The sequence below is a fragment of the Saccostrea echinata genome, unplaced genomic scaffold (genome assembly GCF_033153115.1).
Source record: "Saccostrea echinata isolate AGI-Se365-2 ecotype Australia unplaced genomic scaffold, CSIRO_AGI_Sech_v1 ptg000016l, whole genome shotgun sequence".
Classification (NCBI taxonomy): Eukaryota; Metazoa; Mollusca; class Bivalvia; order Ostreida; family Ostreidae; genus Saccostrea; species Saccostrea echinata.
Window position 1 is genome coordinate 12,457,501 of NW_026889765.1, and position 18,678 is coordinate 12,476,178.

Sequence of the window (18,678 nt, forward strand, 5' to 3'; positions counted from 1 at the left end):
AAGTAAATCCTGATTACTTATTAATGATTTAGTTTTTGGTAGTCATTTATTTTCTTGCGAATAACATTCAAGTTAGCACTGTGTTTGACTTTAGTAGATACAAGGTCAATGATAGATGTTTTATTTATTTAATAAGACACAGTAGTTGGCAATAATTTATAGTTATCTAGAAGTCAAAACAGTATATTTCAGTTCTTTCGGTTTATTCAGTAACAGTAATAATAGATATGAATCATTGAGAGCTTGGTATTCTTAGTTTAATACTGACCGTAGATGATCTGTAAGTTATCTCCCTTGTACTGTGCTGAAATCAACACCTAAGTTTTTCATATAGTTAATCTATGGAAGGTGATGCATAGTCATCCCTTGTTTAGGTTATGTTATAAGTATGTGCACTACTTGATAACATTTTAGTTTTAATTCAGTGGATTCTGAATTTGATAGATAACTATATTGATTAACTTTCCACTTATTCAGATATTATTTAAAGTCTTAGAATTTAAGATTTTAATTTTGAAAAGTTATTTTCTTAGAGATATGACTCCAGAACTTGCATTGATGGTGATTAATTTGATTTGATTCTTTTCTAATCCTTGTTATACAATTTCTTGCACAAGTTGACAGCTGATGTTCTTGAGGAGTAGACGATCCAGAAGAGACCACGCAGATGAGCTTCAGTACTATTTACACCCCAGGACCATGTGTTATGCCTGAGCCATCCGTTTATTGCGAGACAAGGACTAGACCGCAGCAGTTGTGCGATCGTTAGATTTCTCACTGTGGGACCATTCCTGGAACCTCCAGAGGATTCTGAATAATGACAATGACATTAACATTTGTCTATTGTTTTGAAAACAAAAATTATTGTAAATTTTTTTTTTAAGGGGGGAGGAATGTAGTGGTTTAGATTTCTATTTCATAGCCCTTGTTTCGTAAATTACATTTTGCAAGTATTTGTTGGTATTTCAGTCTGATAATTCTATTTACCTTATGTTTTCAGTTGTTACTTAAGTAAAACCTCTTTATTATTTGTCTGTTATAAGTTAGGACATGTGTTGACATTCCACATGTTTTACTTTTTAAACAGGAAGTGTCATCCATGTACGGAGTCTTTCCATAGTACTTTTGGTAGCTGTGTTCTGATTGGTTAACTTAGCTATAGAATCTTTGATGTTTATTGGCTTTTATATTTGGGCCTATAGCTAGGGTATTTAAAGCCGTGTTCGTGTAGTTTTCTTCACTTGGGTTGGGGAACAGACCTAATGGTTAGTTCCTCTTTACAGTGCTAATAAAACCTCCTGGTTTAAACGCACTTATTTGCTTAGTACCCTTTAGTAGTGCTAACAAAATCTTATGATTTAACAGTACTCTAGGTCTTAGCTAGCTTTAGTTTCACGTTTTTCACAGATTCTAGATTTTTTTTAGGAAACAGTTAGGATGTAGGTTTAATAGAATAAATTTATTTTCCCCTTTCCAAGTCAAGCCTGGTCTAGGGATTTGTAGATAACAGGTATAATTCCTAGAACCACTATTTACTATTTATTATTTATTTTTGGTGTTGTTTATTTTCTGGGTCAGTTATTTTTAGAACCTAGAATTAGCATTGATATTTTCAGTTCAACTCTAGAGTGTTGATAGTAGTCATATTGAGTGATGTAGCTCATTCCTTTGACACTTTTCTAATTTATTCATTTAATAGGATTTTTGACCTTTTTCATAAGTATGGAAACTCGGTAGGGACATAAATTATTTTCATAGGTTTTTCACATTCCTCCCATTTTTCCTATTAAATTTTTCACAAACTTCTTATTTATTTATTGAGATTATTGTTATTCACTTGCCAGATTAAATTATATTTTTGTTTAAACTATTTATTCCTGTGCAATTTTGAAAGACTTTATTCTTGTTTGAATTTTGACTATTATTTATTATTTGTTATCATTTACGAAGGTTAATTCTCACTTTATTAAATTTATAAAACTTACAACTGTGTTTTCATTTAGCGTTGATCATAGTTCAGATATCCCCTTACCTGGGTTGACAATCATAACTGGAGGCAGTTTACTGCTTTAAGCCATGTTGGCTATTAACTTTGTTGGGTGCTAGGACTTTCAAGAATCCCGGATTTTGGGAGAATCCCCCTACAGAAACAAGAATCCCCGACAAAAACGTAGAATCCCCATAAAAATGAATGAGTTTGGATACAAAAAGGGTTTAGGTGGTGATTACTAGGACGATAGTTTTTTCTGTACATTTTTATAGCCAATTTTACCCGAGAATCGACGGAAATCGGACGCCATTACTAGTTGTCGTGGTATACCGTATAGGAATATACAATGTATGTGTATTAATTATTCATATTATCCCAATGTTACCATAATAAATATTATAGAAATAAATAAATGAAATAAAGAAAAAATAACTAAAAAAAAAATAAATAAATAACTTAAAAAATAAAATAAATAAATTAATCAAGATATAAATAAATAAATAAATTTCAAATTAAAATGTCCCAAAATATAAGCAAATTGAATTTTCACTGAGCTGTTTATCAACCATATTGAGTCTCTTGGCTTATGTAGAAATGTACTTAGGGGATAGACATACTATCTCATTGTCTTTCTGTAACAGTAAAACATATATTTCACAAATATTTCCAAATTCTCCAACATAATTTTCGATATAAAATTCCCATATGGAAGGTTATAAAACCAGTGTGGACAAAAGGAGTCAATGAAGCCCTCAAATATGTTGATTTATAATATTTTTAATTATATTTAATTTTTATTCATTTTTTTAAATTTCCTTTTATGTATTTATAATCATGATAATTCTTATTATAAAATTCATATATAATATCATTTACTTTTTATAAGCATGAATATTTTTCACGTATAACTTCGAACTACATGTCAGCGATCGCGATTTTAGATCGGGCGTGGTATACGGTATACCACGACAACTAGTAATGGCGTCCGATTTCTGTCGATGATTCTCGGGTAAAATTGGCTATAAAAATGTACGGATAACACTATCATCCTAGTAATCACCACCTAAACCCTTTATGTATCCCAACTCATTCATCATTATGGGGATTCTACGTTTTTGTCGGGGATTCTTGTTTCTGTAGGGGGATTCTCCCGAAATCCCGGGATTCTTGAAAGTCCTAGCGCCGACCATCCCAGAGTCAATCCACTAGACATGCGCATCACACTTAGCGACGGATAAACGCCACCTAAAATCAACAATTTTGTGAAAGAACGAAAATTTAAACAATATTTTATCTGATTTTGCTTGATCTCTATATTACTTCATTTATACATATATTTATATACTTGTTATTTAATCATTGAATTATGCTTTATAAATGAAAAAATATATTTAATTTTTTTTCATTTACCGTTTTCGTTTCCGGATAATTCAATCCTGATATATATTGATCTCGAGTTGAGAACAGAGGAACACAGCAGACAGAATCATCGAAAATGCCTTCAAAAGCGAAGCCTGTATATAAAGGAGGGGAAAGAATGAAGTTTATTGAGATGTTGCATCATAAAAGTCACTGTAAGATTTTGGAGGATATATATTATTTTTATTCTGTTAAGGTAACAGGTTGCCTTTTCGGTCATTTGAAGAATAAGTTCGAATTTGTAACAGGAATTTTAAAATTTGTGTCTAAGGTATATATCAATAGTTTAAACAGATTACGTAAGATGCTACTAGAATGCCTCATTTTTTATATATATTTTCGCTATGATTTATTTTCATTACTATCTTCCGAATCCTTATTAACGATATACATATATCCGTACGACACATGATCACATCACCAAAGAACAGAACTTCAAATTACAACTGTATCGTGAGATTATCCTCACCATGAATTATCAAATGCATTTTGGTGCATGCTTTAAAAGCCTTTTGTCTGCTATAATTGATCTAAGTATAATAAGAAGATTGTAAGATTCTTTTACTATTCTGCTTTATGTATAATGTACGTGTCATGATGAAGATGAATGTCAGACATCTCGGCCCATTGACATCTCAGCCCAATGTCATCTCATCCCAGACAGGTCGGCCCAAGATTTAAGACAGATCGGTCCATATATAAGACACCTCGGCTCAAACAAAATTTTATTACAAAATATATTTTATATATCCAATTTACGACTTGAATAAAATATTGACTGAAAAAAAAGTAAATGCGTAGACGATCAAGATTTTTTTTTTATTATAAAAAGACCTTCCACAAGCACATTGACGACTCTCAAGGAATGAAAAGACAAAGTGCTAATTGGTAAACAATGCGGCCATCTTACATGGACTCTCCACTTTGGTCATACTGGTGAAAATGAGGGGTTGATTACGAGCAGGATTAATTAATTGTGAGACAGTAATTAAGAATTATACATCCATTGAATATTTCCTCCTTTATTTCTTAACAAAACCATAGGCACTCCCCAGCTTAACTGATTTAAAAATATTTATCTGCTATACTATAAATATATTTTAATATGTCTATAGTATAGTAGATATATATATATGAAAACCACTTTCATTAACATCGCTAATTTTAAATCATTTCGAATTCGTTTTTTTTTCTTCTCCAGACTACTTGTATTATATGGCGTTTTTTAATCAATAAAAGATGAGATGAAGTTCAGGTCAATAATGCAATTATTTTACATACTTAAATATTTTATTATTACATTATACAGACGTAAGTGTAAACAGTAAAATGTCTTTCCCTTTTTGTTAATCAGTAAGTTAAATAAATGTAAGATTAAAATTTTGCTTGGGCCGAGGAGTCTTTTATATGGGCTGACGTGTCAATAATTTTGGGCCGACCTGTCAGGGCCGAGGTGTCAGACGTGACGGGCAGAGGTGTTGCTGGGCCAAGATGTCTGTCTACCATGAAGGTTACACTGTAAATTCTGTAATATGTATCCCCTACTACCCCAAACTCGATCACCATAAGCGGAAAACACATCGCATTACTCTCTTAGGCCCCCAAAAATTAATAACTTGGTTCTCAGGCCAGTTTTCTCAAAAATAAATGCAGGAGAGAGGCTTTTTCCCCTTTTAATCTTGTAAAAAACAGACGCAGGGTTTTTGATTTTTTTTTTTAATTTCAAAAGTAGCAACTTTTAATCAACAGTGCTTCAACATTGAGTGTAGAAATCAAGATAATTATTTCCTGCATTTTTCTCTCTTCTCTTGCATCTTCTAAATACCGATGATTTCATTTTGTGTAACCCACACTGAAGAAATCTGCGAATCTTGCTGACGTCCAAGCTCCGAGGTTGAGGGAGCCGTCTTTGATGGCAATATTGATCAAGTTCTAGCATGGAAAAACCTTCAGAAACCCCCACTTTGTACTATGGAAGTATTACAGTCATTCCTTTATAAATTTAAACTGAAATCAATGCCATCATGACTAAAATTAATCTTGATGCCTTAACCTGTTAACTCAATGGCCATATTTGTGATTTCTAACTAGGCCAATAGTCTGGATCATCTTGATGTTTGTCAAATGTTTTATTGATTTCTAAAATGCAGTCAAAATGCGGTTGGAGATTCCAGATTTTTTTGGCACAGCACAAGCGCATGAGAGACATTTTATTTTATTCATTTGAGGATAAAAATGGGTAATGCGCATTGTTGAATGAGATGCGGGCGGGCCTGAGAACCAGGTTATTAATTTTTGTAGGCCTTAGTTATTCTTTTTATTTATTTGTTGTTTGCTACGTTTAGTAATAAACTTAATGGCATTGGCAAGGTTCCTGGTTGTTGTTTAAAATTTTTCAAGAACTCTTGAGTAAGTTTAATTGTACTAAACAGGCTATATATTCTGGATCGTTTAATCTACCAAGCCAACCTTCTTTTTTAGATGTTGTCAAATCAGTGTTTTTACAATTCCGAATGCATTTCCTATGTAAAATGTTGATAAAAGGGACCTACATAATTTTTCACCGTGGTATTTCTCCAAAACCCACTTATTTCATATAGTTTTTGTATTATATACATTATTGTATCTTCATTTCCTATGACTTCTAGATATTTTGGCCGAAAATTTATATATGGAAACAAGTCATGGACATAACGGCACTGATCTTTATTTTTGAGTTACTTCCCTTAACAGCTATAATTATATCATGCATATTGCATAATGGTCAAGAGACTGGTTGATTGTTTCTATCATGTAATTGACCCGAATTGATTGAAACACATTGTCATAAAAATATTGGCATGGATTTATTTTTAATTTTTATTCATAATTACTAAATGCTGCTTCCTTCACTTGACCTAAGAACTGTTCTCAGTTGGTCTACCTTTCAGCATATGTCATATCTTTGCCCTTCCCAGCATACTGAGCTTAACTATGGTAAATGATGACCTGTTGGCTCTTTGTCCCCTGAATAAAATGTACAACAAAGCCATTACTACTTTTCTTTCGTGCTGTGTAGATGATTCTACCCGTTGAAGGAAGTACACATGCCTTTGTTTACCTCTGCTTTATTGGTTTTCGCTGCTTTATAGAGAATTCTACACAGGAGATCACTCTCAATCACAATCGGATCACCTCACCCTTTTCCGTCGCACACTAGAATTCTAGCATGCGATGGAAAAGGGCGAGGTGATCCCACTGTCTCAATCACTATTTTATAAGTGAAAAAAACCATGTATTAAACCTTTTTTCTCCGGAAAACCCTGACTTGGCAATGTCCTTAAGAATTGTTTTTATTACTATTTTAAAATAAAAAAATTGCAGTTACTGGGCTTATGTAAAACCACTAAATAGAATGCATGTCACACGTTCAATGAACCCGAACTCCGTCACCAGGGTCCTCTACAATATGTCAACATTTTGAATAGAAATTTGTTGTCAGCTTAGTTTTTTGCCCCTTTCATAAACTTGTAAACACAAATCGTCATCTCCGACGTGTAGTGTATAAGTGTAAGTGAAGATGAAAAATAAAATATTTTTAGCCCTATTCAATATGGTATGTCTTGCTAAATCTTCGACATAGACTTCATAAAAATGGCTGACGTGAAATTTAGAATAATGATCGATGCACATGCCTGAGATATCAATGGAATAGCTTATAAAGGAAAAAAATGCTTACTGATTTCACATAGAATATTTTAAATACAATAGATTAAGTGTAAATGTTATTCGTTTTTGATGCATTCTTGAACTGGACTGTTATAATTTGTTGGCAAAAAATGATTTCACAATTGCATTTGTTTACAAATAGCGTGGAGTTTCCCAAAAGCGACAGAGTTAGGGTAGTGATGGAGTTAGGGGGTTTGGCAATATTTGTGTAAAAATTGACTCATGTTTTTTTTCCCTTTAAACATAGGTTTAAACTGTATGATTTTTTGGCAAATAAATAGTTGAAATACAATGCCAGAAATATTTACTAGAAAAGAAACAAAAATGACAAATTTGTGCTATAAATTGTGATTTGTAATTTTTAAAGAAATAAGAAAATTTGGATGGTTTGAAAATATAGATCTAAAAGATGTATCATATGATAGATGTAATGCATATGCATAATTCTACTTATGCAAATTAATTCAAATTTCTCACCTCAAACCTTAGTCTTAAATTATTATCACTTTATGTCTCATCATTATATACTCCATTCAGTCTAGAAAGAATTTTAGTAGATATGTGTGTGTGTGTTTTCCCATCTACTGTAATTATTTTTTCTGCAAATTGCTTGATTAAATTGTGACATTAATCGAGTATATGGTATGATTAACAAAATCAATCGGTTATTGTGCTATATGTCCTTTAAATAATGTTTTTAAAGTAAAACAAAAATCAGGAATGTTCAAATATGTATAATAGTCAGATGCTTTAGTCAAATGATAGTCAAGTACTAGGGCTGGGACAATATATCAAGATATCAATAATATTGATTCTGTGTGAGGACAACACTCATATCGATACATATAAAGAAATATTGCCAAAAAAAATTCTGACTTGTATTTTTCTTTGTTTACTTAACATTTGGGGTTTAATATATAAAATAAAAATGCTAAATATAAATATGAAATACATGATAATTAACACACTTGTGTGAAATAATTTAGTTTAACAACAGATATAAAACTTCTTTGAATAAATTATTCTTATTTGTGAAGAAACATTTTGTTCATTTCAATACAAAAAAAAAGATTTTGAAACCAATTCAACATATCATGATACATATCGTATCCTGGCTCAAATATATCTATAAATGATACATATCGATATAGAAAAAGTTGTATCGTCCCAGCCCTATCAAGTACTCTTTAAAATATTTTGTTTGTGTGTGTCAATGTAAAGGTTTTGCCATGTCAGATTGGTACAATATCTATTCCATGCTACCATCACTTACTTAGTATTTTTGAATCAACATTTAAATAGATTCTGAAGTAAATATTTGAATTTATTTGAATTTGATTTCAAATTATTTGTTTTGCTGCATATGTTGTGTAAATAAGCTTTTCAAATACTTTTGCTTATTCTCTCTAATTACACGTGATTGATCCATCAACAGTTCCAGCTAAGTCATTAACCCATAACTGGTAAATAGGGGGATGGGGCTCAATCTGCACCTTGGCTTTTTTGCAGGGAACTTGGGAGAAAAATTTAGATTTTGACAAATTTGACAGATGTTGGCTTTTAGTCCTTTTAAATGATATAATAAATTTGATGTTATTAAAGACACAATACACCAGCTCAGCTTCATGTCATTTTCATTTTTTCACTCTTTCTATCATAAAACCCAATAAAACATGCCCATGCAGACTGCAGCTTTTATATGTATGTTTGACAATAAAAAATGAATGCACAATTATTTCCTTAACGAGAACAGTGAACAAAGAATGGTTTTAAGCGTTACCCTTATGTGATTTTACTGACAAAAGCACTGATGTATTTAGAAATAAGTTTAATTCAATTTCATTATGCCCTCCTTTTGAAGAAGGTAGCTAGGCATATTGCTTTTCTGCTGTCTGTCGGTCCACCAACAGTTTCCCTTCATTATCTTCGCAGAGGTTGCACATACTGGAATGAAATTTGAGATTTATCATAAGAATAGATAGTTTTCATACGACTATTTTCTCTCCGATTTATTTCCCTTGGCCGCCATCTTGGTGGTCAACCTGGTAATTTTTCCTCTTTGTTTTACCAAATTTAAGAGGGTGTAGCAGAAATATTTAGGGGAGAATCTTTATGGAATAAAAATTATGAAATGAAGGAGGCTTTAACAAATATATATTTTTCAGAAAAACAATGCTTCGTACCCCATAATGGCCAGTATAAAAAGTTAAAGTTGGTTGAATAATGAAGGAATATGAGCATGTTGACCTCCAATATGGCGGCCAACGGGAAATAACTCTTGAAAATTTGGGCCTACTGAAAACTATCTTTATCTAGGTCAACTTCTGTTTTGGGTACGATTGAGCAATTTTTGACAGAGTTCTGCCCCTTGGACTTAGAAAAATTCCAATTACTTGCAGTTTCCATTTATTTTCTTCGCAGAGCTTGCACATACTGAAATGAAATTTAGTATACAGATTTATCATAAGAATATCTAGGCCAAATTCTGTTATGGGTAAGATCAAGCAATTTTTGACAGAGTTCTGCCCCTTGGACTTAGGAAAATTCCAATTATTTGCAGTTTCCGTTCATTTTTTTTTGCAGAGGTTGCATATACTGAAATAAAATTTGGTATACAGATTTATCATGAAAATATCCAGGTCAAGTTCTGTTTTGGGTACAGTTGAGCAATTTTTGCCAGAGTAATGCCCCTTGGACTTAGAAAAATTCCAATTATTTGCAGTTTCCGTTCATTTTCTTCGCAGAGGTTACACATACTGAAATGAAATTTGGTATGCAGATTTATCATAAAAATATCCAGGTCAAGTTCTCTTTTGGGTACGATCAAGCAATTTTTGACAGAGTTTTGCCCCTCGGACTTAGAAAAATTCCAACTATTGGGGGGGGGGGGGCATAAGTGTTTCACAAACATCTCTTGTTACCTCAGATTTAAGATTACTGATTTGATTTTTTTGTTGTAGATGTGAACATGATGCTAAATTTTCAGACTTTTGTGGATGATATGAAATCATACCGCAAAAACAATAAAAATTAAACCCTCACGTAAATTAGTTATTTCACAGTTATATCCCTCCATTGATGTAATCAGATCAATTATTGATAAAAGTCGGTGCTTTTGTAACTGATGTAGCATATAATTTTAGATGTAAATCATATTCTTCATAATTTAATCACAGTTAGTAAAACAGAAGTGGAGAGGTTGTTACAAATGCTGAAACAACAGTGTCCAAACAGTCCAAAAATAAGGATGGATCGTAATAAATTCAACGACTTTGTGCACAAGAACTTTGAAATGACAGATGAAATGATAGTAGACAGAGGTTTGTATGTCATTTATATATATTCTCTAGTATTGTGTATTTTCATACATGGAAAATGCCTGTATCTTTTTACAGAGTTTCATTGTGGATGGATAGAAGAATTTGATAGTTAAAAGGCTTTTGGCCACCATCTGGATTACATCACAGTACAGTAAAACTCATTTAGTACAAACATGGATATAGCGAATTCTCGGATATAGCAAAGTTTTTCAAGGTCCCCGGCAAAATTCTTAACACTTCTTTGTAAAATTTTACAGTCATAACGAACTCTGATATAGCAAATTTAGGGATATAGCAAACTGATTTTGAGTCCTATAGAGGTTAAAAATAATGAAATTTACATCTTTTATAATGAATTTTCAAAGATCTCAAAATTTGATATATTGAACTGACTATATTTTCGATAAGTATTTGTATATAAAATTCAATTCATAATAAAACCTTAGTTATCCAAGGTATTTTTTGTAATAATTGCTTCCCTAACATATTCTGTAGTAATACTTGAAGGATTGCGAATTCACTACATATAGTTATACGAATTTATCTGGTTATAACAAATTACAAATATAGTGAAATTACAGATATAGTGAATTAAATTCACAAGTCCCCAGGACTTTGCTATAACTAAGTTTTGCTGTAGCTCAGTAGTTTATATTCTAAGCTTCTGCATGTATTTGAAAAAATGCAGTTGAGTTCTGACTACTTGAAAAAAAAACACTAAAATGTTTGTAGGACAGACAGAAAGAAAGACCCTGTGATATAATGATAATTTGTCATGGAGTATTTAACGTAGGTCGCGGGTTTGCTGACGTCCATAAAACTGGGTACACAATTTATATGATTTGACCGACTTTCTTGTGCACATTTGATTATGACGTCACAATGTGTAAGACATTTTAAACTACTGAAGTTATCACAAATAGAAAAACTTTTTAAATGTTGGAAAATCGAAAGCATTTATTTATCATCACATTGAGACCACAACAGTTTCACGAAAAGATATGGAACAACTGAACAAGTGTTAACTGCATGGTTATTTTTTTTCCTTCGACATATTTGAATAAAAAGTTTGTTACACTGAAAAACTGTCATTATATAAACAACCGCAGTTACAGCTGTTACAACAAAAGTTTAAACTTTATTTTTAAAAAGGAAATTTTTGAAATACATGTATATCTAAACGACGACAGATCTTCTATAAGTAACAGCTTACAATACTGTTCATGCGCGGATCTAGAAGGGGGATGGGGTCATTTAAAGTATATACTGAAGCAAATAAAAAATTACTTGGGACTCCCCTAGAAAACGTGAACCCCACCACCATCACCATGAAATAGGTATTTTTTTTTATGTTTGGGAATGGACTTTACGGGGTTTTTTTCTTTGCTTGTCAAGAAATTTTCTGGGTTTGATACGTTTGGGAAAGGAGTTTACGTTTTTGTTTTTTTGTTTTTGTTTTTGTTTGTTTGTTTGTTTGTTTTGTTTTGATTGGAAATTTTTTTTGACTGGGGTGAAACCCCCCCCCCCCCCCCCCCACTCCACTGGAAAAAATTCCTGGATCCACGCCTGCTGTTAGCTTGAGATTTTATCTAATTTGCTTATCTGGTCGAGCAAGTTGCGCTATACATTGAAAAGTCGCTAAACAAAAACAAAAACAAAAAAAAAAACAACAACAACAACAACAAAACTAAAAAAAACAAAAACAAAAAAAAAAGCAAAAAAAAAAACAAAACAAAACAAAAAAACTGAGTAGTTATTGTTAGCCTGTTGCTACGTGCTTGAGCTTGTTTATATCTGTTGGCTTGTTTCCCCCCCCCCCCCCCCCCCCCCCCCGCCCCACACACACACACTAAAAATTGCATCCTTTGTTCCTGTGTATCTTAATATCTTTTAAAAAACGCTCATCAAAGGCTTAATTCTTTAGAATAGTATAACACCACGTTTTGCAAATACTTTGACAATATCGAACAGCGTCGAGAATGAAAAATCGGACGTTCAAAAAAATGTACAAAGTTCGGTGAAAAATTCTGATCTTTTCAGACAAAACACGAGTAGTTCTTGGTATTTTTTAAAATTATTATTTACCAACAGAACGCTGACGACATGTGGTAATACGACAGTGACATCATGTTAAAGTAGCAGTCTTATGCTGCGTGTGTACTCATACAAGCATTACCAATGTGAAAATTCCGTATACAAAGGGTTTTGTATAGCTTTTTAAAGAATAAGAAATATAATTCATATTAAATACAACAAATTTACCCATATAGGAACTAACTCCCAGTGTGTAAAAAAAAAAACAACAACTTTTTTCTAATTAAATTCTCTAATTAATATTCCCTCCCCCATTCTTGTAAGAAAAAAGTCTCTGAATGAATTTACGCTAGGAGCAGTGTACCTGCAAGCCCCACCCAAGCCTTCTCTCTCTCTCTCTCTCTCTCTTTAGTTACAGCTTATAAAAATTGAAACCCGTAAAGTGTTTCAGACAAGATACATTGTTATCTTACTCATACATCTGTACTTATTTTACATTAAATGTATATAGACATAAATTTCTTTCTTATTTTTATTATATTATTTTGTTTTTCTGCATTTTATACTGGACCGTATTCACGATGTCAAGCGATAGATTATAGCGTCAATCTTAAAATTGTTACGTTTTGCAAAGTAAAAGTAATAATTCACGTTTTGCAAAGTAAAAGTAATAATTCGCATTTAAATTAAGAGAAAACTAACTCGAAGACATATTTAACTTTTTTACGTAGATTTATTGGAAATCATATCTTTTGTGAAATGACCAAAAGAGGAACAATTTCGTCTGCACCATTTAAAAATTACTGTCAGTGAGATTTTTTTAAGACGATATCTTGCCTGAAAACGAGTAAAAAATGACGTTTTTCCTATAGAATTCAAAAGAATAGCGTCGAAAATGTTACGACAACGATGGCATGTTTGGGATTTAATAACACAAAAACGATGCAGATGAATTTTATAAAATTTTCAGAGAATGTACAACAAAAGTAGGAGATTCAAATAACTAATTTTCATAATATGTATTCGAGCAATTTTTAAAGGTCACCAACCCCGCGACCTACGTTAAGTAGAAGGGAAGTCTCCTCTTGTAGGGTTGAATATTATACAGTTATTGCTGTTGTACTCCTCAGATGGCTAAATCGTATTGACTGAAAAAACAGCAATAATTGTTTTATTATATGATTAAATGATACAAACTCATTAAGCATTTTGTGCCATATTACTTGTTTTCATTTGCAGAAGTCCTAGCCAGACACAATGAGAGAAGCAGTGTTAAATAAACATTACCTGGCAGTTAAATTAAGGATAAATGACACAAACAAACTTTTTTTACAAATCAGCAATATTTTTCAAATAGGTAACCTGTATACTGTTTGCCATGTAAAGTGGAAGAAGTTTGTACGATTTTGTCGCAATGTTAAAAATATGTGGAAAATTTTGTCACAATGTTAAAAATATGTGGAAAATTTTGTCACAATGTTAAAAATATGTGGAAAATTTTGTATAGAATTACATAGAAAATGACACAAAATCGCATATCTAAGTACCAAAGAAAACTTATGATTTCTTTATATTTTAGGGATTTATTATTTATGTCATTTCTAATCAAATTCAGTCAAAAAATATATATCAATCCATGGATCAAATTTTTGTTTGTATTATGTATCCTTAATTTTGAATTTTTTAATCTACTAGTATTTTAGCTGTTATAAAAAAAAAATGTCAGACTTTTTTGTAGTTTCAATTTTGAAAAGGGAAGATTATCAGGGAAAAAAAGACAGCTGAAAAATTCTTTGACTAACCCCCACAAAACGAGGAGAATTCTCTCAACTCTCAAATTTTGTTTTGGGGCTAGGGGTGAGGAATTAAGGTCCATTAATGGGAGACCTTTCAGTGAATATTTTTAGTCTAATTTAAAAAGAAAAATTTACATTCAGAAAAAAGTGTTGGGGGGAGGTTACCTGACCCTCCCCACAATCACCCCCTTCCCATATATTCACGAATGTTACATATTGTATGTTCATTATTTAATCAAATAATTATTAGACTTATTGTAAAAGTCATCCTCATCTGATGAGCATAATCATGGATTGGTGCATTTATTTTAATCAATGTATTTGCATATGATTAGCAGACACGCAGCAGTGGGGAAGGCATTCAGATACTTGTATGTTTATTGCTTAATTAAGTATGTTTACAGTATGTATCATGGTGTAACAATATTTTGATAGTTTTCCGTGCATTTGATGAGGACAATGATGGCTTCATCAATGAGTTGGAATGGGTGAAAGGTCTATCTATCTTTCTCCGCGGAACAATGGAGGAGAAAACAAAGTGTAAGTTTCATATATATCGAATCATATAAATCAGTTGGAAACCATATGTCACAAAATGAGCAAAATTACAAAAGGTGGTGATTTTTTAAGTGTAATGCATCTACTCTTAAATTTCTGAACACTATTTTAGTATATTGCCATTGGAACTTAATTATTTAGGTCATCTGCATCACTCAGGTGACCTATTGCTATTTTTTTCGGCTGTCATCATGCATATATATGAAATTAAGTCTTTTTTTTTAACTACTGAACCAATTTCAATCAGATTTTGTTTGTAGCATCCTAAGGACTGGTAAAAAAATTCCAACTTCCCCTGCTTTCATTTGGTCCTAGTTGCACTCCAGTATTAATTTGTGCTGTACATTCTGTCTATAATTGCACTATTTCAAGTATACAGTATTCATTTAAAAAAAAATAAATTAAAAAATGAAGCTGATTTGCAGAGCCTCTCCCACTCCCCCCCCCCCCCCCCCCCCTTAATACTGTAGATTCCTAATTATAGGCAAGGAATTTATTATCAAGTAATTTCAAGAAAAGCAAAACATGCAAAATAAAATTACTCACTTTTATTTTTATATTGCTCAAAAGCTTTGAAAAATTGAAGTTCTCATGCTTTGAGGTCTACGAGTCATTTATTTAATTAAGTACTTGTAACTATGTGAGTAGCAGTTTCCATTATGGAACTGTAACTAGTAGGTTGCCTATTTCTTAATTTTGGCAAAAGTTTCAAGTACATGTCAGGGTTGTCCCTAAGACCTTGGGGTTGGGGAATTTCCCTGCTTGTAATGATGTAATCCCCCAGTTACTTTGGTGTTCCCCCTCATCACCCTATGAAGAGAGGAACCCCAGACCCCCTTCTACTTTTTGAATGTCCCCTGCTATTTTGAATCTTAGGGACAACCCTGCATGTATTGAATTCTTTGTTCAGCAGGTTGGGGGGAAACGTAAATTCCGCTATAATAGTGGTATACCACTATTATAGTGAGATTCCGCTATATTTTCAGCCGTAGTTGTCCTTGATTTCATCAAATAACATACTTGCTGTTTAAAGCGCAAGTTATGATGGGAATAAAAATGAACAATAATTGGCATCCTTACATATTATGAATTTTATTTAATTTTCTGCCAATGCGTTTGATAATGCGAACACACTTTTTAAAGCGGAAGTTACATTTTTAACATAGCAACCAGTGATTGCGGTAATATTGAACAAAGACTGACTCTTAATATCTCTCTCACATGTGCACAAATTAGTGCTTGTAATAACTTTCAACCAATTTTGGAATAGGTTTGTCGAATTTATAGAAGAAAATTAAATAAAATTCATAATATGTAAGGATGCCAATTATTGTTCATTTTTATTCCCATCATAACTTGCGCTTTAAACAGCAAGTATGTTATTTGATGAAATCAAGGACAACTACGGCTGAAAATATAGCGGAATCTCACTATAATAGTGGTATACCACTATTATAGCGGAATTTACGTTTCCCCCCAACCTGTTCATATAACACATAGTGAATCTACAGGCACTTGTATAAAAGGTATCATAAGCATAATATGTTGAGAAAGAGTGATACTCTGACATGTAAATGTCGGGTAATTGGCCTCTTGATTATCACAGAGTAACTAAATTATTAGGTCACCTGAGACACTTGGGTGACCTATTGCTATCTATTTTCATCCGATGACGTGTCATCTGGCAGTCATAAACTTTTGAACATTTTCATCTTCATCTCATAAACTTTTAAACCAATACGAATACTTTTTGATGTAGAGCATCTATGGGCAGAGGGAGACAAAAACTGTAAATTTCATGGTACCTGCCCCCCGAGCCCTGAAGGTGGGGCCAAAACCATCAAATTAATGTGATTTTCAAAAAAAAATTTTACTCTTGGATGTCAAGGAGTCAAGCTGTTTGCATAATTATAACCTACAATGAGTATTAATTCTTATCAAAATTGTGATATTCATGGCTCCAAGTCAGGGGTTCTGCAGTTAGACTGAACATTCCCCCAAAAAGTATGTATGCAAGTTATTGATCACATAGTGAAAAATGCATAAATTCTTGAAAAGCTTCTTCTCTCCCCCTGTATATTTAGCAAACGAACTAAGTGCATGGTTAAGATAAGCAAGGGTGTTTCTTCCAAAATTCAGAAATTCATGGACTGTAGGTCAGAGGTTCTGGTGTTTGAGTGGCTCGATTGTATACTGTTTACAGGGTTATTTTCGCCCTTTCACACTTGCAAATTGTTTTGCCCCATTTTAAATTCACCCAATTACAGTTCTTATGAAAGAATTATACTGTGTTTTTTTCATTCGCCCCATTTAAATTCGCCTACCTGTGAGTAGGGCAAAAGGGGCAAAAATAAAATGGTGGCAACAATTTCCCTGTTAACAGTAGTGAAAATGCATCAATTCTTTGAAAATCTTTTTCTCTACCCCAGGATATTTAGCAGATAAGCTAAGTGCATGGTTATGAGAAGTAAGGGTGTCTCTTCCAAACTGTGATATTCATGGCTACGGGTTCAGGGGCTCTGGTGTTTGGATGAAATTCTATTGATTAATTTGATTAATTTGATTTCATAGTGAAAATGCATAATTATTTAACAATCTAGGAGGCAGATAGAGTACAACATTGTAATGGGCAATGATATTTTTACCAGATTTGTAAAATTCTGGATCACTGGGTTACACTGTAAGTGTTCTGTTCCTGGGCAAAGCTCCATGGATCATTTAGAGAAATTTGTACTCAACAGAAAGAAGTTTTTGCTATTCACCATGAAAAGTTATCACTGTTAATCATGTAATTTATAGGTCAATTGAATATAAGAATTAAAGGGACTTTTAATGTATAATACAAAAAAGTACTTTCAAGTTTGTAATGGTCATGTAGACTTGTAAATACTAGATGAATAATCAAAGTACTAATAAAGTACTAAAAGATGGGGTCAAATTAATAAAGTTAATGATTTCATAAACTTCACAACTGTTGTAGATTTTCATAGCTTTCATCCTCACAACATCAGAGGTCCTGAGTCAACATGTTGCCGTTGGCCCTTACGTTGTGAGGATGCAAAGCTTTTAATTGTGATACTTCAAAAAATTCAAAAGTTTAAAATTAAAAATAAATTAAAATATAAACATTGTAAACAAAATATTAGATTTACTTTGTATTAGATTTATAATTGAGGGTCTGTATAGCATTAATTGAGTTTAAAAAGGTCTAAATAAATCTGACACTTGCATAAGTAAACAACATTGACATATAGCCTAACATTAAGCATCCTAGCAGTTTGTTTCCAAAGAGTTCAAAATGTTTCAGAAATATCCTAGAGTGTTGAAAAATGTATAAATTACTTTTTCTTTTGGTTTGATTAAGCATGTGTGATTTTTGACCAAAACAATTTCTGCACTCTTTTGTGTAGATTCAATTGAGGTGCTATATGCATGGCTCTCATTTGAGGCCTCCATTGACAGTAAACTAATGAGTGGAGACATGTGACCCTATCAAAAAATGAGACAAGAATACCTTATCTTTGTACATTATATGTTCTTCAAAGACCTGGAGAGGCCAATTTGAGAGTGTGAGATGAGTTTATGTGCTCAAACACTATTGTTTTGTTTAGTCTCCATGGTGATAGTGACAAATGGAAGTGTATTACAGCGCAGGGAACTAATTTTGTTACATAAACCAGCATCAGCATAAGCATTTGTAGCATCAGGATCGAGCTAGCATCAGCATTTAAAAAACAGCATTACCAGGATCAGCATCAGCAAGCAAAGGATAAAACCAGCATTGACCTACATAAAATCAGCATTATCCCACTAGCATCAGAAAATCATTGAGTTTTAATTCAATAAAAAATTA

General features: G+C 32.4%; 1 protein-coding gene across 1 annotated transcript in view; it reads left to right on the forward strand.

The window, feature by feature from the left end:
• The first annotated feature begins 3,454 nt into the window (after positions 1 to 3,454).
• LOC133188459 (calaxin-like) overlaps positions 3,455 to 18,678 on the forward strand; it is a 61,386-nt gene continuing 46,162 nt past the window's right edge. The window contains exons 1-3 of the mRNA XM_061323897.1: positions 3,455 to 3,564; positions 10,294 to 10,437; positions 14,703 to 14,807. Coding sequence (XP_061179881.1) covers positions 3,486 to 3,564; positions 10,294 to 10,437; positions 14,703 to 14,807 — 328 coding nt within the window. The 5' untranslated portion in view covers positions 3,455 to 3,485. The remainder of the gene's footprint in view (positions 3,565 to 10,293; positions 10,438 to 14,702; positions 14,808 to 18,678) is intronic.